The sequence below is a fragment of the Bos indicus x Bos taurus genome, chromosome 16 (genome assembly GCF_003369695.1).
Source record: "Bos indicus x Bos taurus breed Angus x Brahman F1 hybrid chromosome 16, Bos_hybrid_MaternalHap_v2.0, whole genome shotgun sequence".
Taxonomy (NCBI): domain Eukaryota; kingdom Metazoa; phylum Chordata; class Mammalia; order Artiodactyla; family Bovidae; genus Bos; species Bos indicus x Bos taurus.
The window spans coordinates 18,268,019-18,291,852 of record NC_040091.1 but is presented as its reverse complement, the minus strand read 5'-3'; the positions used below and the strand labels follow the sequence as shown (position 1 = coordinate 18,291,852).

Sequence of the window (23,834 nt, the reverse complement as noted above, 5' to 3'; positions counted from 1 at the left end):
GAAGGCAGGAGGAGAAGGGGACGACAGAGGATGAGATGGTTGGATGGCATCACAGACTTGATGGATATGAGTATGGGCAAGCTCTGGGAGTTGGTGATGGACAGGGAAGCCTGGTGTGCTGCAGTCCATGGGGTTACCAAGAGTCAGACATGACTGAGTAAACTGAACTGAACTAGTTTTGTGAGAACTGGGAATATCTCAGCAAAGGTCTTTATCATTGTTTGGAGAGTAACAGAGCACAGAGGCCTCCTGGTCCTAATGATTATTAAACAATATATTAACTACAAGCCCTTGATGACAGAGAAGTGATTCACTGCACAGTACAGTCCTGGGTAGGGTCAGTGGAAGGACAGGAAAAAATGTATGAGCCCAGTATGGTGTCAGTGATGCTAACAGGCATACACTCACCAGGAGCTAAGAATAACCAGGTACCAAGGGACCCAGATTTCAGAGGAGAGATGAGTTAAAAACCTCAGGCTATGCTGTCTATTATGTAACTGTTACTACCAGCCCTGTGTCATGTTCTTCCTCCATATTCAGTTCACCTAAATGAAATTATTTAATTTGATTTTCATTTGATTTCTAATTTGTATTTACTAGCTAATCCCATGTTATATAGAAAACAGGAGAAAAAAATCTAGCCTATCAGCCCCAAAACCCAGTTCTTACAAGAAATATTTTGAAAAATATAGATTAAATGCCAAAATAAATGAACTAAAATATTGGATTTATTTAGCCTGTGCAAATGCTGAGTCTTTATAGATCCTGAGTTATCTTACAGAAGTCATTTAGGAAGTAATGTACTAAAAGAATTGATTTCCCTTTAACAAAGAACATTTTGTCTTTGAGATGAATTTGAATTGTTCTCAAACCTGTCTAAGGGTTACTTTTCTGCAAGTTGCTTTTTAGAAAGCACCTTTATTGTCCTAAAATCATCAGTTTACCCACCATGCCAGTGATTTGACTGACCCTCCTACAGAGGATTGTGTTTTGAGATAATCCATATATTTGTAGGAGATGAAAACAAAGAACTTAGAAACTGCCCAGAGATAGAAACCTATTCCATCAGAAGCATGGTAATGATCTGTGGTTGGGTAGGTGGCCATCCACCTGATGTGCCTAGTGGGTATCAGATGGCCCCCTATTATTGTATTCATACCTGGTTTTGAGTTAAATCATTGATGGCAGCTTCAAAAATTTAGTTATGTGGGAAGAAGAAGACAGTATTCCCTATGTTATCACATAGAGGGGTCCTGCTACTTGCCACTTACAAACTCAATTACATACTCACAAATGTCAATAGAATGGAAAGATGCCTTTAAGCAACAATGTAGCTGTACACCTCTGATTGAGACCTGAATCCAGTCTTTTAACTGATATCGTACCTGGTCTCAGGTTCTTAATGTCTGTCTCACTGCAGAAAGAATTCAGTGAGAGACAAAGTAGATTTATTTAGAGAGAAATACTCCACAGACTGTGGTCCATCTCAGAAAGTGAGAGACCTTGAAGTATGATGTGGTTAATTTTTATGGGCTGGGTAATTTCATAGGCTAATGAGTTGGGGGAGTATTCTAGCTATTTTGGGGAAGGGGGTGGGGATTTTCAGGAATTGGGAATCCCACTTTTTAACCTTTGTGGTCTGTTTTGTATCTGTCATGACATCTGTGGGTGTGTCATTTAGCTTGCTGACATGTTACAGTGAGCATTTAATGAGACTGAAGTTCCACTGGATGTTAAATCTTCTGCCATCTTGGACCTTGCTGGTTTTAAACGATTTTTTTTCATGGTGGGCTGCAGTCCATGGGGTCGCTAAGAGTCGGGCACGACTGAGCAACTTCACTTTCACTTTTCACTTTCACGCATTGGAGAAGGAAATGGCAACCCACTCCAGTGTTCTTACCTGCAGAATCCCAGGGACGGCGGAGCCTGGTGGGCTGCCGTCTATGGGGCCGCACAGAGTTGGACACGACTGAAGCGACTTAGCAGCAGCATAGTGTCATTCTTTTAAATGTTGTGCGCCCTGCCCCCTTCCCTCTTATTTCAAGAATAGCAGCAATCTGGAAGGATGGTAGATTTAGCATCCCCAAAAAACTGTCTCAGAAGATTCTGTTCGGTCATGAAAGCTTTTAATGTCAGATAATCATTGACACAGAGGATCAGAGTCATTGTCCCCTGCTGTGAGCAGGCTTGTGATCGTCCTCTAGATCTTATCTTGTTCACACAGTCTGATCACACAGTTTGTTCAGGAGATTACTGAAGGGGAAGCTAGGGGAGAGACCTGGTCATCTGTTAATTACTTAGTCTTCATTTCTATTTCTTTGATCTAAGGAAGGAACCAACAAATTAGGCTAGGTTAAAAGATGTGCTTGGGCTGGAGTGGAGTAGAGCATGGGAGTGCTTGCTTTAAAAGTTAGTTACAATATACCTTTGCTAAAATAAGAAAAGCAGCTTCCTGCCGAGGGTGGTTTTCTGCAAAGAGCTGCTGACAAATCCGCACTTGTCAGAACATCAGTCCATTTCTGTGGGATTAGGGGTGAAGTTCTATCTTCTGTGATTTCTTCATGCTGATACAGGGCACTGTATTCTCAGAGTGGAAGATGTCAGCATGGGTCTAGAGCATCTCTTTGCTGACTGTTTTCGTTGCCCCCTTACACATACAGACAGAGCAAGCTACAATTATTATGATACCTACAAAGATATAGAGTAGTAATGTTAATGCCATCCCCTTGAGACCAGTTCTTGGAATTGTGCTAGCCACAGATTCAGTACTGCTCAAGATGGAGCAGCTTATATCATAGCTCCAGTCAGATCATCACGCAGTTAGCTTTCTTCTTCCCGGGACTGTTGTAAGAATATCTGTAAAACAAGTCAGAAATATGCATCAGACTCTGAGTCTGTGACTCTATTGTCCTAATCGTTTACTGTTGGGTTTGGTACTTGCATGGGAGGAGACCCTGTAGGGTTTTTGCTCCAGTCCACCTCGTCTATATTAATTCTTTGACCTGATGACCAATGATAGACCTCTGGGCAAGAGAATAGTGCATGGATAAATTCTGATAAACAGGAGGGTCAAAAAGTATCTGGAGAAAGAGATTCTTACTGAGAGGGGGAGAATCATTTGCTACAGAAGATTTGGGAGGCAAAATGGTCACCTCATAATGACTCATGCAACCAATTTGGGAAGTAGCATGTTTGAAGCAGGCAAAAGCTGTGTGACTTTACAAGCATTTCCAAAGTTTTCAGTAATACCTCAAAATTGGATACCCTAAAGGTAGTAGACTCAGGATTTATAGTACAAAAGAATTGCCTAAAGAGTGCATTCACAATGCAAATACCCAGGGGTGGGGGCAGAGATTCCCAGAAATCTGCATTTTTACCCAGCAGCTTAGATGGTCCACATCCTCTCTTTTTTGAGAAATACTGCCCCGGAGGGTACAGGGATGTTGCTATGCTACTTAAGCTCGATTTTCAGGTGCTGATTTCTTAAATCAGTGGTTCTCATCCCTGACTGCACATTAAAATCACCTGGGGAACTTTAACAACATTCCGGTTGCCAAGGCCCCATCCCCCTGTAGTTCTAATTCTGGGGTGGGTCCAGGCTTCGGTGCATTTCAAAAGGTCCCCAGGTGACTCTAATGTACAACCAGGGTTGAGAATTATAGTCCTAAAGCATCGTAAACTGATTGCCTAAGTAAGTGAACCCAGCTCCCCACAAGTGCCTAATTTACATGATGATAATTGATGGCCAGCCTATTTACCTTGGTCTGTCCATGACTTCCCTGAACCAGTTCTCTTTATTGTTTTGGTATGAAGCTGGAAAGAGGAACAGAATATATAACCTGCTAAAGCTCATGTCTTCAATTAATCAAATAATTTCATTTGCACTTCCTCTTGGATTTTGTTTGGTTATGGTTGTTATTTCATTTTGTTTTGTTTCTCATTTGGGAGGCCTGGATTTTGGTGAGAAGAGTTAACACGACCGTCATTGAAAATGGGAATTTTCTAGTTTGATTCATTTCAACACAGCTTCCAGATTGCTGGGTTTCACAAAACGAGTGATGATCTATAAATCACAGAAATTTGGAATTTTTTGAAAAAAGGTTTATTTATGGCTGCACTGGGTCTCTGTTGCTGTGGGAGGGCTTTCTCTAGTTGTGGCAGAGGCTTCTCTCCGTTGCCGTGTGCAGACTTCTCATTGCAGTGGCTTCTCTTGTTGCGGAGCATGGGCTCTAAGGCCTGCGGGCTCTAGGGTGTTGACTCAGTGGTTGTGGCATTTGGACTTAGTTGCTGTCTGGCATGTGGGATCCTCCCAGACCAGGGATGGAACCTGTGTCCCCTCCATCTTCCCCTCCATCAGCAAGCAGACTCTAAATGAATAGACCACCAGGGAAACTCAGAAATTTGGAATTAAAAAAATATATATTTCACAAGGATAAATGGGCTGACTTTGCTGAGTGATGAAGTGCAGGTTCTCATCAAAGAATAGACATTTGTGAATTTCAGATACAATTTTGTTTACCAAAACCCAATTTTCAAACAACTCTGCAAATGTGTGGATCGTACATAAATGAGATGCCTCTTTGCTAAATGAAATTCTTCCAGTGCACAGACCTTTTCCTTAAATAGAGATTATAGGCTTGCTAGAGGATGAGATGGCTGGATGGCATCACTGACTCGATGGACATGAGTCTGAGTGAACTCCGGGAGTTTGTGATGGACAGGGAGGCCTGGCGTGCTGCGATTCATGGGGTTGCAAAGAGTCAGACACGACTGAGCGACTGAACTGAACTGAACTGATGCTACAAAATACTTACACATTTGGTAGGAATTTTTTTTTTTTCACAGACAATACTCATTTCTATCATCAATGCTTTCAAAATTGGGATGTACAAATATATATGATATAAAAGCTCCACAGATTCTATGTGGGGAAGTTCTTAATTGTTCAGCAAGCAAATTAAGGTAGCAGTCTCTCCACAGGCTTCAGAGAGGGACCTGGGCGTGTATCTGCTTTTATAAGAAGCCTCAGCTTTGGCCTGCGGGGAGAGAGCTGAGGCCAGTGAGTGGTTCTCAGTAACTGCGCCTTCATATTCATACACCCGCTTAAGGCCACGATGACTCATCATGGATTTATGAGGGCTGTCATGGCTCCCCTTTCATTGAATCCTGCTGTCAGTGACTTAATTCGCTTTCCTGAAACTTCCCCACTTTGACAGATTTTTTTCGATAAGCACCCCCACACACGCAGGGTCTCTGAAGGCTTCTGGGGCCTCGTGACTGGATGACTGAGACACAGCAAGTAGCCTTGGAGGAAATCCCATGTGTGACTCACTGGCGTGTGGGTCTAATCTCTGAGCCGCCCAGAGCGGCAGTCTGCTACTTACTAACAGACTGACACTGCCCCCAAACAGTTCTGTCTGAGGATTTATGCAGGAGAGGCTGGGAGGAATGGCTATGGGGGAGATGTACTGGGGGTCCCTACTGCTCCTGCCCCAAGCGCTATGTGACGACTCCAGGAGGGGACAGTGGAGGCCTTCTCTGCACCAGCCCCCACGGAAGGTTCCCACAGTGTGGGCGACAAGCTATCAACAGAAGGCAGGAGCAGAAAGGATGGCAGGTTTTAGTTCTTTATCCCCTATTTCTGGATCCTTGAGCAAATTAACTTCCTTCAGCCTTTCCTCACCTGGAAGTAGCAGCTCTTTCCAGTTCTAGATTCTGGGGCCCTAAGTGGGGGGTCATCTCCAAGCACACGCTTTTAAAAATTCTCATCAGGGACTTCTGTGGCAGTCCAGTGGTTAAGATTCCGTATTTCCACTGCAGAGGGCATAGGTTCATTCCCTGGTCGGGGAAATAAGATCCCATGTGCCTCTCAGTATGCCCAAACAAACAACAACAAAATTAAACATTCCCATGAAACGTTAGCTTCTCTTGATTGGTCTTGGTCATCTATAATTTGAAAACCTCACAGAATACATGCTGACCCTAAGCAACTTGATTTTCTAATAGTATTTAGGTGTAAGTTGTATCAAAGCACGTACGTGTATAAACAGCAAGATCCTGTTGTACAGCACAGGGAGCTATATTCAGTTCCCCTGTGGTAAACCATCATGGAAAAGAATATGAAAAGGAACACATGTATGTATAAGTGAGTCACTTTGCTGTATAGCCAAAATTAGCACAACATTGGAAATCAACTATAATTCAATACAATTTTTTTAAAAAGTCAGTGAGGCTGTGAGACCAGTTTATATACTAATAGTCATGTCATTGTGCTTAGTCGCTCAGTCATGTCTGACTCTTTTTGACCCCGTGGACTGCAGCCCTCCAGGCTCCTCTGTCCATGGGGATTCTCCAGGCAAGAATACTAGAGTGGGTTCCCATGCCCTCCTCCAGGGGAACTTCCCAACCCAGGGATTGAACCCAGGTCTCCCACATTGCAGGTGGATTCTTTACCATCTGAGTCACCAGGGAAGCCCAAGAATACTGGAGTGGGTAGCCTATCCCTTCTCCAGGGGATCTTCCTGACTCAGGAATCAAACTGGAGTCTCCTGCATTGCAGACAGGTTCTTTACCAGCTGAGCTACCAGGGAAGCCCAGTCATGTCACCACCAAAATGGATATATGAGAAGATCAGTAGCGATGCTTCTGAAACCTAGTTTATTTACTAGTAGATTTATCGAATGAATTAGAAGTATATTGTAAAATATAAATGGAAATACATAACAAACCTAATTTATTTAGTTCACTAAAAAGAGTCCCACGTAAGTCCTTGAGAAAATTTACATCATCCATATGGTATCATAACTATTTTGCTATAATTGGTAGAAAGACAATTTTCCCTTAAACGGAAGACAGTTGCTTCTGTTCACCTGTCTGGGAAAGGGACTAAAGACGTTCCTTGAAACCAAGGAAAAGGTGCACTTTTCTGTCTCTGAAGAATCTCTCTCAAAATGCAGGACTTGATGCTGTTAGATTCATCCCTTATCTCCTTTCTTTGCCTCAGATTGTCTTTATTGGGCTTCATTCCATACCAGTCTCTCTCCAGGCATCAGAGAAAATTACTACCCCAGTGCTTCCTGACTCAAACCTTCTCTGTGTTTCGGTTTCCTTGTCTTTGAAATGTGGGTAGAAACACCACTGAACTCCTGGGCTTGCTTTGGAATTAAATGTGTTGAAACATGAATGTGCTTAGGTCAGTACCTCATACATAGAAACTATTCACACCGAACAGTAATAACAGCTAGTATTATGATAACTGTCCCACTTCAGAGTGGAAATGATCTTGGGTGGCCTCGGCCTGCAGGGGCTTGAAGCAGGATTTCAGTTCCTGGCTAGAAATTGAAGTTGGCCCATGGCAATGAGAGCCCTGGATCCCAGCCACTAGACTTCTGGGGACCAGTGGCCAATGAAAAGGTCCTGGCCCCTCAGCTGTGTAGAAATGAATTTCCACATAGAGACGGAAAGTAGTGAAGCAGGTAACGTGTTTATTAGAAGGAAAAAAAGTACAGTATGTATCGATGGACACATGGGTAGACTCAAAGAGAGTTGTGCCTTCTCTCTCTTTGGTTTGAATCACTTATGTGGGGCATTTCTTCTGGGTTTCCTTTGGCCAGTCATCTTGCTTTGCCTGCTTCTGAGTCTATTTGGTTTATCTTGGGGTCCTCCCACACGTACGCCCACATCTTTTAGCCAAGATGCCTTCCAGACAAGAGGCCCATGGTAGTCGACATTACTTACTATGGGGTGATACCCCCTCCCTTTTTGACCTCCAGGGAGCCTTTCTGTACCTGTGTAGTCAGGAAGGTCTCCTTGACTTCAAGAATGAAGAATATGTGGTCTTTTATCTATAATCTGAGTACAGCTCAACTTCCTCTTGGAAGAGACATCAACTGTTCAGTCTGGGGCCCATCTATCTCCTGCCTCAGTAAAGACTTCTCTCTCCCTCTATCTATAAGTCAATCAAGGGCAGGAATCTTTTTTTTTTTTTAATTAATTAATTTTTGGCTCTGCTGGGTCTTCACTGCTGCACTGACTTTTCTCCAGTTGCAAAAGGCGGGGGCTACTCTCTAGTTTTGGGTCACTGGCTTCCCATTGAAGTGGCCTCTTCTATTGCAGAGTACAGGCTCTAGGGCACGAGGACTTCAGTAGTGGCAGTGCCCAGACTCTAGAGCTTAGGCCCAATAGTCATGGTACATGGGCTCCTTGAAATGGGGGATCTTCCAGGATCAGGGATGGAACTCATGTTTCCTGCATTGGCAGGTGGTTTCTTTACCACTGAGCCAACAGAGAAGCCCCAGGACAGGACTCTTACTGATGTACTAACACCTTGCACCTTCTTGTAAACAAGAGGACGGAGAACTGTGATGAAACAGGCCTGGGCATGAGACCCCCTCCTCCACTCAGGGCTTCCTGGGTGGGAGATACCTTTAGCTAGAAACCAGAGCTGCCCCAGAACACTGAACACAGCAGCCCTGCTACTGTAGAATAGTTAGAAACCTCATGTTCTCTCGCATTCGATGCTCTCAACCATCCTGTTCTTCCAGGTGAAAATGCTAAGTGAAAATCATGCAGGTTGAGCAAGATACTTAAGTTCTCATAGCCTCACTTGCTCATTAAAAATGGGTGCATAATGAGAACCCAATTTTGTGTGTGGAGCAGCATGCCTGCTGTATAGTAGAGCCACCTCCCCACTCTACCTTCATTGTTCAGTTACTGAGTCCTGCTCAACTCTGCCACCCCATGGGCTGCAGCACACCAGGCTCCTCTGTCCTCCACCGTCTCCCAGAGTTTGCTCAATTCAGGTCCATTGAGTGGATGATGCTAGCTAATCATCCCATTCTCTGCCGCCCATTTCCCTTTGCCTTCAATCTTTCCCAGCATCAGGGTCTTTTCCAGTGAACAGTATGAAGGATATGACACTGGAAGATGAGCCCCACAGGTTGGAAGGTGTCCAGTATGCTAGTGGGGAAGACCAGGGGGCAGTTACTAATAACTCCAGAAAAATGAAGCAACTGGGCCAAAGCAGAAACTATCCTCAGCGTCTCACTAAATAAAAGAAGGTACTTTCTTCCAAGAGAGAAAAGAGGCAGGTTAAGAAAACTCTTATGTCTCTCAACAGTCATTAATACAATGTTAGAATGCAAACATCTCTAATTAAGAGCACAGTTGGTCCTGAAGATGCAGTGCTCCTTTGATGAAAGAGTTCAACCTTTCTTGTCCTTGCTACTCTCTTCCCAGGAAAGGAATAACATGTCCATGTTTGCACAGCTAAGATTCCCTCCAACTCTGATAGTCTGATTCCACATTTCTGTGACGAGCGACATGCTTCAAATTGTTTATTTTCTTGTGCCATCACTCTTAACTCATTCCTTTCCTAAGCCTTTTTTTTTTTGTATTACATTTAGAGAAAATTCATTGAGCACCTTGTCTGTTTGGCTTTGGACTTGCATTTAATTAAGTATGAATCCCACTAACGTATTTCTGACCAGTGTGGAGGCTGATGTTTGGTTAGTTTCTCCCATGAGATGTAAGCTGCTCCCACCCACAATTCCCGCAGCTCAAGGTCTTAAATGATTTATTGATATTGGCTGACTCTAGCCGTGCGTGTGCTCTAAAACCCTAGAGCCTGAGCGCCACTGCTTAGACTGAAGGCCGTCAGGACATTCCGTGAACAGAAATCTGAATTCTGCCACTTGGTCCAGGGACTGTGTCCTTTTTAGCCTTCGGGTTTTGTGTTCCAACAGGAGGTCATTTCTACCTGTTTGTACGAGAGCATACAGGAGCAATGCTGGTTCACATATATGCAGGCCCCTGTCTTTTTCTGTCCCTCAGGGTGTCCCCTAGGACTCTATTCCTAAGTCCCTACCAATGGCAATGTCTACATTGCCTTTGAGACAAGTTACTCATCTGAAGATGGGTTGTTTCTCACCCTCCTTCAGACCCAGTTCATTTAAGCCATGTTTGAGCCTCCTGTCTCTTGTTGGAAGCTTCTTTGCTGGACTTAAAGCATTCAATGCAACAAGATTTCCTCTAAGCGAATGTAGATAATGTAGAATTCTGATCTGCCCCCATGGCTCTTCACGACTGGTTCCTGCTCCTCAGGGTAGTTGTAAAAGGAGAAGGCTGTATAAAGTCACCCAAAACTTAGGTCCTGTATGAATATCCAGGAAAGAGTGAGACATATTTCCTTCTTCCCCTTTAGCCTCTAAGCTGAGAATTTCATAACTTGTCATTATTAAGCACCCACCAAGTTCAAAGTGTATGTTGAGTTGCTGGGATTGGAACTAGAAGCTAAAAACCATGGACTCTACCCCCCAGAGGCTTAAAGTTTAGTTAATAAGGTAAAGAAACACACCCATGAACAATGTACTCATAAAAATACACGGATGGTAGTGTAAGCTGTGAAGACAGAGATTTGAGTGATGGCGCAACAGACCTAGGGAGAAACAGACATGTCCTCAACCAGGAACAGCACAGTCTCCACACCAAACCCTCCTGGACACACTCTTTCCACTCTGGCCAGATCGTCTTGAGGAGTTCCTTGATATTAAAGATTGAATATCATACCCTAGGGGCTTCCCAGGTGGTTTAGTGGTAAAGAATCTGCCTGCCAATGCAGGAGATACAGATTCAATCCCTGAGTGAGGAAGATCCCCAGAGAAGCAAATGACAACCCACTCCAGTGTTCTTGCCTGCGAAATCCCAGGGGCAGAGGAGGAGCCTGGTGGGCTACAGTCCATGGGGTTGCAAAAGAGTTGGACCTGACTGAGTGGCTAAACATCATCATTCCATAGAGACTATTCAGTCTCACAAAAAAAATGCTCTTCCATATCTCTCCATTCTTATAAGCAAACACCTCTCTTAGCCTACCCACCATGATTGGTACCTGGTAAAGGTTCAAAATGTTCTCTTCTTTGTCAATAAGGATTTCAGCAGGAAGTAACATACTCAAACATGCATTTAAGGAAAGTTTAATGAAAAGGCTACATATGAGCTGTGGGCAGGATGAAGAGAATCAACAAGGGATGTTGACATACCTAGGGTCTAGCCATCATTGGGAGCTAATACCTTACCCTCTAGACCTAAAGGGGCAAGGGGAAGAAGCTGTTTCTGTAACTCAGTAAATGTTATAACCAGTGGGGAGGGGCTGCCCTGGAGAAGCTGCGTTCATGGAGAAGGAACACAGCCTGTTGCCAAACTGGGATGCCAGAGAGAGAGAAGGAGAAAGTGACAACTCTCTCTTTTTGTAAAGCGGGCCACCGAGCAGAGAAGGGCAGAGAATGGATCTGGAGGCAAAGAGAAAACACCCCAGACATCCCCCATACCCCAAGTGGGTGCTGTTTCTCACCCAAGTTATGACAATGCCTTTCCAGGAGAATTCTTTCTGGGCTGGAGGATCACCTGGCAAACTTTGGCTTGCCACTCTATGATTATTGATAAAACACTTGGTAAATCTAAGTACTTGGACTAATGGTTTATTTCCATTAAATTCCAAACATCTTGATCTCTATGAAGCTGTCACATCTAGAGAGAGTAGCAAAAATGTTAACATATTGAAGTAAATCAGATGCCTTCGATGGAAATCTTTAAGAAGACGGTCAAGACTTTATCTTGTAAATTGATTTATCTATCTGTTAATGTATCTGGTCATTACTAAGATGCCTATAAATGTCTAGGAAACTGAACAGTTCTCTCCCAAAGGCATATTTGCCATGAAACTGGAAACAAGATTCTTTTCTTTGAATAATGCATTCCCTTTCTTCACTGTTTCCTTTTTATATATCTTGAGGTACTTTTGAGAAATTTTAATAAGAAGGTAAAATGGAGGATGCCATCCAATCAACAAAGTTTGATGTAGAAGCAATATTCTGAAAAGCCAGGCTTTCATTTATTCTAACCCTCAGAGTTCTAGAGTGGAGAAGTACCCAGAGACAAAGACACAGAGAATATGGGTTGACCTCAGAATACGGTCAGGGTTTTCAAGTCTGTTGTTAATCCATAACAGCTAAATGGACCCAGAAGTGAATTAGAGAATTGCTATTTAGTCTCACTTTCTCAACTACGAAGTCATATCCTGACTTTTCACACAAATATAATAAAAACCATCATCGTGTATTTAGTGCTTGCCCCACTTCAGTACTCTTGCCTGGAAAATTCCATGGACGGAGGAGCCTGGTAGGCTGCAGTCCATGGGGTCGCTAGGAGTCAGACACGACTGAGCGACTTCACTTTCACTTTTCACTTTCCTGCATTGGAGAAGGAAATGTCAACCCACTCCAGTGTTCTTGCCTGGAGAATCCCAGGGACAGGGGAGCCTGGTGGGCTGCCGTCTCTGGGGTCGCACAGAGTCGGACACGACTGAAGCAACTTAGCAGCAGCAGCAGCATGTACTGCTAAGGACTCTTAAAAGTTTTGCATGCATTAACTCATAATAATCATCTGAGGCAAGGATTATTCTAAATAATAACCCTTAGAAACCCTTAGTTAACATGCCCAAGGGTACAACTGGTAAGCGAAAGAACTGAAATTTGAACCTAGAATTCAAGTTCCACAGACTGTGTTCTTAATTCACCCTCTGGTTGTCCAAATTGTGTTTGTGTACAGCTCTGGGGCTTTCAAAATCTTAGTAAAATATTTATAAATGTACTTATCCTCCACCCCATTTCTCAAAATTTATAGCAATTTTATTGCCCATAAATCTCAAAATAATCCTATGAGGTAGATATTATTTTTTCCATCATAATCAGGAAACTGAATGACTGAGCAAAGTGCCTAGTCAGGAAATGGCAGAGTCAGAACTTGGGTCCAAATGTTCTGACACCAGATCCCATCATTGTTCTGCTGAAACATAGTGTCCTCAAGTCACCCCATCAAGAGCATGAACTCCTGACCCTGCAAAGATAAACTGACTCAGGGTGTAATCTGGGCTGCAGGACTTATTGTCACTGTGTCCTCAGCCAGTAATTTACTCTCTAAGCCTCAGTTTCCTTACCGCTAAAATTGGGATGAAAAAAAACTTACCTTAGTATTTTAGTTTTACCCACCAGGGTTCTTGACCTCCTTAATAAAAATTGATCAGAGGCCAGAAAAAAAAATTAGGACAGTGCTTTATTGGAGCCCCTGCTGTAGCAGGGGGAGCAAGAACAAGTAACAGTTTCCCTCGCTAGCTCACTGAGGGTAGGGACAAGCTGGTTCTTTATATGGGGTGAGGGTAGGGGTGTGTCCAGGGTTGGGTTAGAGGGATGGATTAGGTGATCTTCCCACCCCTTTGGTGATGTTGAGTTTTAAGCCAACTTTTTCACTCTCCTCTTTCACTTTTCATCAAAGGCTCTTTAGTTCCTCTTCACTTTCTGCCACAAGGGTAGTGTCATCTGCATATCTGAGGTTATTGTTATTTCTCCCAGCAATCTTGATTCCAGCTTGTGCTTCATCCAGACTGGCATTTCCCATGATGTACTCTGCATGTAAGTTAAATAAGCAGGTGATAATATACAGACTTGACATACTCCTTTCCCAATTTGGAATCAGTCCGTTGTTCCATGTCCGGTTCCAATTTTTGCTTCTTGACCTGCATACAGATTTCTCAGGAGGCAGGTAAGGTGGTCTGGTATTCTCATCTCTTGAAGAATTTTCCACAGTTTGTTGTGATCCACACAGTCAAAGGCTTGGCATAGTCAATAAAGCAGAAGTAGACGTTTTTCTGGAACTCTCCTGCCGTTTTAGTGCATTTATATGGATTTCCCTAGTACCTCAGCTAGTAAAGAATCTGCCTGCAATTCAGAAGACACTGGTTTGATTCTTGGGTCAGGAAGATCACTTGGAGAAAGGATAGGCTACCCACCCACTCCAGTATTCTTGGGCTTCCCTGGTGGCTCAGATGGTAAGAATCTACCTGCAATGTGGGAATCTTGGGGTCAATCTCTGGGTTGGGAAGATCCTCTGGAGAAGGCTACCCACTCCAGTATTCTTGCCCAGAGAATTTCATGGACAGAGGAGCCTGGTGGGCTACAGTCGACGGGGTTGCCAAGAGTCGGACATGACTGAGCAACTTTCACTTTCACTTTACACATGTTTGGAGTAGCAGGGAAAGTATTTGACTAGTACTTGCCTCTGTATAACAGGAAGTATTGTTTAAAGCATGATACGTAGCAGCAGGTATGGATACTGTGATGTTTGTGGTCGTTTCCACCACTTCACTTTAGGGCTCCTCTCTGCGAAACAGCCAGTCTGTGCAGAGTTCAACAGCAGCCTCAGGGCAGTATCTTGAACACATAGAAGATGTGTCTATCTAGGACCTCCTTCAATAGAAAAAGCAGAGAGCTCAAGCTTTTACCTCACATACCTGTATGACAGGGCTGGTCCTACACTTACCAAGCTACGTAAACGTCTCTGTGCCTCTGTTTCCTTGTGTATAAACTGGTTATGATGCTGATAGCCCCTCACAGCATGTTGAGAGGAGGAAGTAAATCAGCACGCGTAATTCCCTTATACAGGTATAGGTGCTCACTAAACCCATGAACTACTTTTACGTATCCTCCAAGAGAGCTGGACAGGACTGAGTCCCTGAGTTTGCTCTCTCAGGGAGAGCAAACGCAGCAATTAAAAGGGAGTATGATAAGTTCCAAATTTTCATTATCATTAGGAACATCAAATGGAAGCTAATTTCAGTATTCTCCGCTAATATGGAAGCCAGTTTTCCTCTTCTTACATTTTAGGAAAGAGCCATTCATACTTACTGAGCACCTCCACAGGACATGGCTGTGTGCTGAGCAGTAGTGACGGAAGACATCCATTTCTAGTGAGGAAAACGTCTTGTAATCTCTTTACTTAGCTTCACATCTCTGAATTTCAAAAGCACCAGTAGAAGCAAACACAATGTTCTGCTGTACCCTTCTTCCCCTGGGTCCCAGAATTCAATTAAAATCATGTTCCATCTTGCCTGATGCAAAGTGTTTTAGATTAAAGGAGCCTGAAATGCAAGGACCATATCTGTAAAAGCATAACTATAATGGACCCGGCAAAGCACCATGCAAACAGAGATGCTGAAAAAAGTCCATTTGATGATGAAAGAAAATCAGATAGGTAGATGGTTAAACAGATAGCTACCCAGAGCTTTTCAGCCAGTGATTCCTTTATGAATGCAGCCTGTGGGACTGTTAATGAATTTTTTTAATCTTATCATCATCATATTATTTCAGATTTATTGCCTTCTCTTTTTAGTCTCTCTTAACCTCAGTCCTGGCAAAGCCTATTTTAGTGTGTTGCTCTTTGAACATACTCAAAACCCATGGCAAGCTACCCTTTAAAAAGGCATTGGCATGAATGCCATGGGAAAATGTACTCCAAGGTTGCAGATGAATTGATATGATTTCCTTGATTGTATCTTTTTATTTATAAGGCATAATTTATGAGCGCTGGAGAGCAAACTGCAATGAGTGATGACTAACTGCAGCCCAAGTCATAAATCAGGAGCAGTGAAAGAAGAGGTGATTTTGATCGAATCTATTGAATTAGCTGTTGGCCTTAGCCAATATAGGTATCGGAAAGACCTTTTTAATATCTATTTGTCTCTCTCCTGGGAGTGGGATCACAATCTCATTACATGCCCCTAGGAAACAAATAATTTAATTGTTTGCCTGTTAACATGTAACCTATTTACTCTTCTTATTAATTACTGCCATGGCTGTTCATGTTGGACTTGGTTGTTTCTGATGTGAATTGTCCTGAAAATATATTCATATTCTCCAGTTTTTGTGAATAATGTTGCATCCCTAGTGCTGCTTGATGAAACAATATTGTTTGTTTGGCTTTTTTTTTTTTTTTAACTCGGCGGCGCAGACCCGCCCCGACCCAGCGCGCCGGCGAGCTCCGCCCCCTGGGCCCTCTCGGGACACCGCCCCGGTCCGGCCGGAGTCCGAAACAATATTGTTGAAATGTTTCTGTTTTATCAAAAATTGCCATTATTCCACAAGGAAGTATGTTATAGAATATCACAGAAGTTGCAGAGAACTGAAAAATTCCTCTGTGTATTAATCCTCTGAGAGTCACAGTTATACTTCAACTTGTAATAAACAGCCTGGAAAAAAGTGCAAAATCTTAAAATGCTTCAAGGGGAAGGACAGCCACTGTCGCTTACATTAAGAGTTATCAGATAAGAGGGTTTTTGTGAAAGATCACTGGCTGAATTTGGTTATTCCTATGTGTGTGTGTGTGAGTCGCTCAGTTGTGTCTGACTCTGCAACCCCGCCAGGCTCTACTCCATGGAATTCTTGAGGCCAGAATGCTGGAGTGGGTTGCTCTCATATCTCCAGGGGATCTTCCTGACCGAGGGATTGAACCTGAGTCTCCTGCATTGCAGGCAGATTCCTTATCTCTGAGCCACTAGGAAAGTCCCATTATTCCTATGGTCCATTTTTATATGGAAAATGATAACAAATTCAAGACCAAGTAGACATCAACTGGATACTAATAGTATAGAAAGCATTGCTAGGTTTGTTCTCCTGGTCTTATCAAGACTTGTAGCATTTCCTCAACCAAAAGAATCATAAGGTATTTTTATAATTAAGAAACCCTGAAATTTTACATTAAGAATTTCTCTTTGCACTAAGACTGCACTTGGAAAATATTAGTCCTGGGGAATGTTATTTGAGAAAGTATGGCTGGGGAATGTTATTTGAGAAAGTTATGAGCCATTGAGTGAGACAAATCATTAGAATGAAAACTACAGTTAAGCATGGAAATTGTGCTAAAGAATAGTTAGGTCATTAATGTAAGCACCCATTGGGCCCCCACGCTAAGGTTTCTAAAGCGTCTCTCTTCTTTCATCCTCACTGGAGTCATGATTCCTTCTCTTTCTCTTTTACAAAATTTCTTACAAATGCTTCTGTTCACAAACTCTTGCTTTCCCTCTGGAATAAAATTAGGAGGGAAAATGTTGGGTGAGAGGAATTAAGAACATTTAAAAATAGTTAATAATGTTCATCTGGGCTGCATGGAGGGAAAAATACCCAGCAAGTTCTAGAAATAACAGTATTTCAAGAAATTTGCTCCTCAAGTGAAAACTAGGTGCCAAATGGTCATTCTACAAAAGCTAGTGAACTCTGGGTTTGTTTGGAACTCTGGCCACTGTAATAAACTCGGTTAATGATCATTGCAATTGTAACATATTCAGCCAGATACATGCTGTGTGTTTATTTGAATGGCTGAAGGTAATGACAAAAGTAACGCAAAGTGCAATTCTGAATAGACAACATGTGAATAGAAATTGAAAAAAAAAAAAAAACTGTATGATTTCTCTACCTGGTTCTGTAGGGAAGAGCTCTCTGTGTTTCTCAAACAAGACTGGGCACAAGAATCACTTGGAAAAAAGGCAGGTTCTGAGATCATTTCACTAGAAATTCTCTTATAGGAATGCAAAATGATTCTGAAGATAATAGCCAAGGAGCACGTTTGGACAAAGACTCCTCTGAAGGAAGATTTGTAAAAGGCAGTTTTCAACAGAGGACAAACAATTGAACCCATTGTTTCCACAGCAGTGAGATTTGGGCAGCATGGTGGCAGATGTTGACATTTCATGTAATTAAAACTTTTTAAAGCAACATATAGTAATTAGTCCTAGGAGGCTGGGAAAGTGGGCAGAGGATAACTAAAAGAACAATTTTATCTTTAATGGGCAACAGCATAAGGTTGGTGATAGTCACTAGTTAGATAACAAAAATTAGATTGAAAACAAATAGATCTACTCTTTTGCTAGTCAATTAGAAAATTTGGGGTTAGCTCATTTTAGTTATTTTTAATTTATTCAAATATTTAATCTGTGTTTTCTATGACATCTTCTTACATTGTAACTCCTTTCATGGTTTCACCCAAAACCCTGGAGAGGAAAGCACCCCATCTCAGCCAGCCCTAACCTGTTCTAACTAGTAGCTCTAAGTTGGGAAACTCCAAACTCTTAACAGTTATAATGTGTGGGTGTGTGTGTTGTACGTGTGTGTGTATATATGTGCACATGTGCAAATGTTCATTAAACCCAAATGATAAATAGAAACTTTAATCACCTTTAATTTTTTTTTTATTATCGAAGGATAAATATGTTCAACTAGATGGTGTGAGTGTGAGGATATTTTGCATAAACAAAAGATGAAAATGTATCCTTACTTTTTTTCATTCTTGAGCATGAAATTCATAAATTATACTTTAGTTTTCAACTCTTAAAAAGTCCCTTCTTTCTTCTGAGTAATTCATACATTGTTTATATACCCTGGTGGCTCAGTGGTAAAGAATCCACCTGCAATACAGGAGATGCGCGTTGGATCCCTGAATCAGGAAGATCCCCTGGAGAAGGAAATGGCAACCCACTCCAGTGTTCTTGCCTGAGAAATCCCATGGACAGAGGAGCCTGGCGGGCTACAGTCCATGGAGTCACAAAGAGTCAGATATGACTTAGTGACTAAACAACAGCAACAAGAATATGTGAGGGGATCTTGGAATACAAATCAGGTGGGTTGGTTTATTTTAGGTAAATAAGAGGTAGATAGGTGGCAGATAGATATAGATATTTTGTTAGCCAAAAAGTTCATTCAAATTTTTTCATAACATCTTATGGAAAAATGCAAATGAACTTTTTCGCCAACCTGATAGGTGGCTAGATAGACAGACTAAGTACGCAATTCTACCTCTGTTCTCAAGATATCTCATTTCTTAATGTTTATATAGGTTCATTAAAAATAGAAGATCAGAGTATACTACTCATATTTCCCCATACAAGATCTCTGCTTTTTATCTACCATATAAAGATGGACCTAAATCTTGGAGCCATTATTTCTCAGTAAAAATAAACCATAAGCATAATCTGTTAGTATTTTTATCCTGAACCTTAAGCTATACTTTAGTTCCTTTATCTCCTGTTTAGCTGGGCATAGACAAAAATCTACAGCGATTTTTAGCTAAAGGACTTTTTACCTTGAGAGAGAGAAAGAAAGAGATTCAGTGACAGTTTCTTTCTGCCTTTTCTTCTGGTAGTTTGGCATAAGAGACACTGCCTTGTGGTATAACTCTTGAGAAATCCATAATGCTTCATTAGCACAGCTTTCTTCATTGTAACTGCTTTCATTTTCAGAGGAGCGCATGTAAATAGGCTGCTCCTGCTTTGCATAAGCATGTTGATTTATATGAATGCTATTTTGATCTCAAATTGATTGAATACTAAAAAGAAAGACTAGGAAAAAAGCACTGTATTATGAAGGTCTCCTCTCAAAGACAAAAGACACTAGAGCCTACATTCATTCCCAGTTACTGATGGGGAATTCTGTATGGCCCCGTTTTTTTTTTTTTTTTTTTTTTTTAATATTTCTAGAGAAATACAGTAAAATACTACATTACTGAGACTCAAGTGTTTTAAAATACCATGAGTTAAATTATATTTTGGAACTAGAAGTTCACCCCATAAAAACTCATGCAACACAGAAAGGCATGAAGTCTAGACCTAACTGCCAATGTGAGCATTAAAAAGCCTTAATAGATTTGGTGCGCAGTAGTTAATCCACCTGCCAATGCAGGAGACACAGGAGACACAGGTTTGATCCCTGGGTCAGGAAGATCCCCTGGAGGAGGGCATGGCAACCCACTCCAGTATTCTTGCCTGGAAAAACTCATGGACAGAAGAGCCTGGTGGGCTACAGTCCATGGGGTCTTCAAGAGTTGGACACGGCTGAGTGACTGAGCACGAATTAATAGGCAGCTTGCTGAATTTTTATTTTGTCAAACCCAGTTGCACTTTCCTCCTTGTGTTCTTCTCCATCCTTTGTGGCCCCTACTAAAATCCTGTATGCACTTAAATTACCAACCAAAGCCTTTCACTTGGCAAAGAGTTTGATATCAGCGTGTTCACCTTATTTTGCATCCCTTTCTCAAGAATATTTATTTTCTTTTCAAACTTTGTTACTTATTGTGTAATCAAAAATGCTTTCCTACCCTCCAGAAAGAAATTTTTATTAAAAGAGGTTAGTCTGGAGCAGACTGAAGTCAGAGGCTCTTTCTCATCAGCCTTACAGTATGACCTCCTCATCAGTTATTTCCTATAGCTACTCTCCCTGTTGTTAGACTGACCATGCATTCCAGAGAGGGTGGTAAGAGCAGCTGTTGTGTTCTGCCCTGGACCCTGGTTTCCATGGAACCTGGCTCTCACATTGCTAAGACAGTTTTCTGCTCCTACTTCCTTGGGTCTATCAAAACAAACCTTCATCATTCAAGGCAACCTGGGTGTGTCTGTTTACCCTTGCAAGCTGAGATTTTACCTAATTCCAGAATTGCAGGTAATTGTCTATAGCTGCTGCTGCTGCTGCTAAGTTGCTTCAGTTGTGTCTGACTCTGTGCGACCCCATAGACGGCAGCCCACCAGGCTCCCCCGTCCCTGGGATTCTCCAGGCAAGAACACTGGAGTGGGTTGCCATTTCCTTCTCCAGTGCCTGAAAATGAAAAGTGAAAGGAAAGTCGCTCAGTCGTGTCCGACTCTTAGTCACCCCATGGACTGCAGCCTACCAGGCTCCTCTGTCCATGGGATTTTCCAGGCAAGAGTACTGGAGTGGGGTGCCATTGCCTTCTCCAATTGTCTATAGACAGGTTATTTAATATTCATAATCCTGAGTATCTTATTTATTTGTATGGATGACATACAGAATCAAAAGCACAGCTTATTGGAAAGAGCAATAAAATTTCCTGGAGAGTAGAATTCTAGTTTCAGGTATTGTGACTTCTGTCACCTTGAACAAGAGAATCACATTTCAGAGGCTTGATTTCCCCATCTGTAAAAGGGGCCAATAATATATTCTCTAGCCACCTTACAAAGTTGTGTTTGTGAGGACCTAGTCAGTGAACATTTGTTAAAGTGTCTTGTAAAGTATAAAATTTATACAAATGTGAGTGATTATTATCCACATGATGGGAGCAATGGATCAGAACACTGAAAAGAGCAGGCTCTACTTAGTAAGTAGGTTAGTTATCTCTTTTTAAAATTGGGCATGTATATCAATTATTTCTCAATAAAACTGGGGGTGAAAAACAGGGCTTCTGGCAATCCTATCAGCAACAGCCTGGAGATTTACTCTTGACTGTAATTCAAGAGCAATTCAACATCAGAAAGATTACTTTTAGAGAAATCTGCAAAAAAAAAAAAAAGTACAGAAACACTGATAGGAGTTAGCCTAACTGCTGAAAGCTCTCTGATTCACTAAATTCTCTTAAAGATATTATTGATGTGAAAGCAAAATAAAAATGAAACTAAACTCTCATTGCAAAGTATTCTCCTACAGTGTTTCCTAAATATCTTGCATTTGAACATTCCACATGCTCTTTTAACATCACACACCCAGAACATGTGCACTATAGAATGAAGTTTTCAAGACTTGCCTTTAAAAGCTCAAAACAAATATATATAATTAAATACATATATATGTTATAAATAGACAATTATATGTATTATATGAATTATAATATTCATGTATGTGTATATATGTGTGTGTATACACACACACAAAGACACCAAATGCAGAAAAATTTTCCTGAAGTTAGACTTGCCCAACATGAAAGCTTACTAAGGAAGACTCCTACTCCTAAACATGCAGACAGTCCGCTTGTATTGCCATTTAGATCTATCATCCTGATTGATCACTGTGTAGTTGGCTGTTATTGGGCCTAATTTAACCCTATCCACTCATACATCCATCTACTCTGTCTATTGTACCTGACATTCTACAAATTACTTACTCATGCAAATAATGACCTAAGGCAACCTTTTAGGATATTCGTGTTTAATTATACAAATGGTGCTTGATAAATAAGATTATACTTCCTTCCATATGTTTATTCCCTCCTTGATGAAAGGAAAATTTAATTTTCATGCAGATTGAGTGAGGACAGGGTTTAAGAATTGCTGAGTTTTATGGAGTCTGCAGATACATTCGGTTTGCAGAAGCTAACAAAAATCACTCCACGCCCCGCACGGGGATGAGCAGCTTTTCATTAGGCTTAAATCAGCTGATTGCATTTGGAAACCGAGGTTCTAATCAGCCCCTCTGTGTTCACAGGGTCAAAGGCTAAAAAGAGGGAAGACCTGCCCTCCTTTGCGATTGTGAAGTTCCAGAATCACAGTGTCTCTCATTCTGTGTGTTCAGTTGCTCTGGTTGCCAGCTTCTTTGCAGCTTGAGGTTACCTTGCTTTTGATGGGTCTTACTGATTTCTCTTTGGAGGTCTGGGCCGTGAATTCAGCAGGTAAAGCCCCCAGCAGCTGGACGCGGTGTAGAACTGGACCTGCCCCCCCAGAAGGTCTCAAGGCCCCCAAGTTCCACGCGGTTTCTGCCACCCAAGCAGTGGTCAACATCAGCGCCCCCCAGAAGCCCAACGGGATTGTCACTCTCTACAGATTGTTCTCCAGGAGCACCAGCGGGGCCCAGACAGTGGTGAGCAGCAGTATTCTGATTGGTTTACTTAAATAACCAAGCTTGGTGCCCTTGCTTTTTGTTAGCCTTGATCCTTCTTTCTTATCCATCTGTTCTCAGTTGCCCCATGGTGACCTTAGTGACACAAAGATCCCACTGCAAAGAAATAGCATCAGGAAACATACAGAAGATATGTAAATGCTTGGGATGAGGAGGGCTAAAGGTGGTATTCAAGACTCCACCGATCTTGTAAGAAGCCTAAGACCTTAGAGATAATCAAATTAATTGAATGAATTTAATTAGGATACACATGTCAAGCACTTAACACAGTAGTGGCTTGTAGTAAGGGGCCAAGAAACAGTCTTTGTCAGTGATATAAATGTTAATATGAAAAGGGAAAAAAAACAGAGCAAAGGAAAACCTCAGAATCCCCATTTGGCATGAGCAAATCTCTAATCATACACTGAAAATTCAGTCTTTTGAGAAAGTTCTAGGTCTTTGGAAAAGACAACAGAATGGTTCAGCTCAGCCCTACTCACTGTTCATGCATTAACACATTTGGGGCACACTGAGGAGATAAGACAGTCCTGTGGAGGGAAATCACCTTTCACATTGTGTTTTAGCCCAGCCACTGGCTGAAAAGGACACTAGCAATCAACTCGTCTGGTTCCCGCATTATTTAAACCAAGAGACTACCATCCTGGAGATGAAGATGAAGTCTCTTTTCTCTGCAGGACAGCTGGTATCACTCTCACATTTCTCATGAATAAGTATAGATTATAATACTTTGTTCACAGAGACCTCATGGAGAAATTGTGCACATCCCAGTATTACATGATAAATTATTTAGACTGATTGAGGGAACAATTTTGGCAAGTGTGGAGAAATCCTTTGAGGCCAGCGTGCCAGGTATGGAAACACAATTTCAAAGGATCACTCACATGCAAGGAAGTCTCGTATTGAATGTTAAAGAAATATTAGCATATTTTCTACAAGGCTTCTGATTCAATAAATATAGATGATGTAAATACAATCAACCCTTGATTATCCATGCTTATAAAATGATAATATTAATAAACTAAAATAATTTATATTTGGAGTGCCTTGTATACATTTTTCTAAATAACAGGTAGCTCTTCTTAATTAAATGTTGCTTATGTCAATGTGAAAATGAGTTTCCAGTTTCGGAGCTCTCCTCTTCCAAAGAGCACTTAATAAAACCACAATAAGGGAAAAAACATTTGCTCCAGATAAACTAAAAAGTTCATAATGCAACAAAGATAACTGAGGAAAAAAGTATATTTCTTATAGAACAATACCTTTAGAGAAACACATGGACTTTCAAACTCTTAAATATATATAAATATATCAAAAAAGCAAGAGAGTTTCAGAGAAATATCT

At 41.7% G+C, this 23,834-nt stretch overlaps 1 protein-coding gene across 1 annotated transcript in view; it reads left to right on the top strand.

The window, feature by feature from the left end:
* Window positions 1–23,834, top strand: part of USH2A (usherin) — a 938,899-nt gene that overhangs the window by 871,994 nt on the left and 43,071 nt on the right. The window contains exon 64 of the mRNA XM_027564435.1: window positions 22,245–22,454. Within this exon, the coding sequence (XP_027420236.1) occupies window positions 22,245–22,454 (210 nt within the window). The remainder of the gene's footprint in view (window positions 1–22,244; window positions 22,455–23,834) is intronic.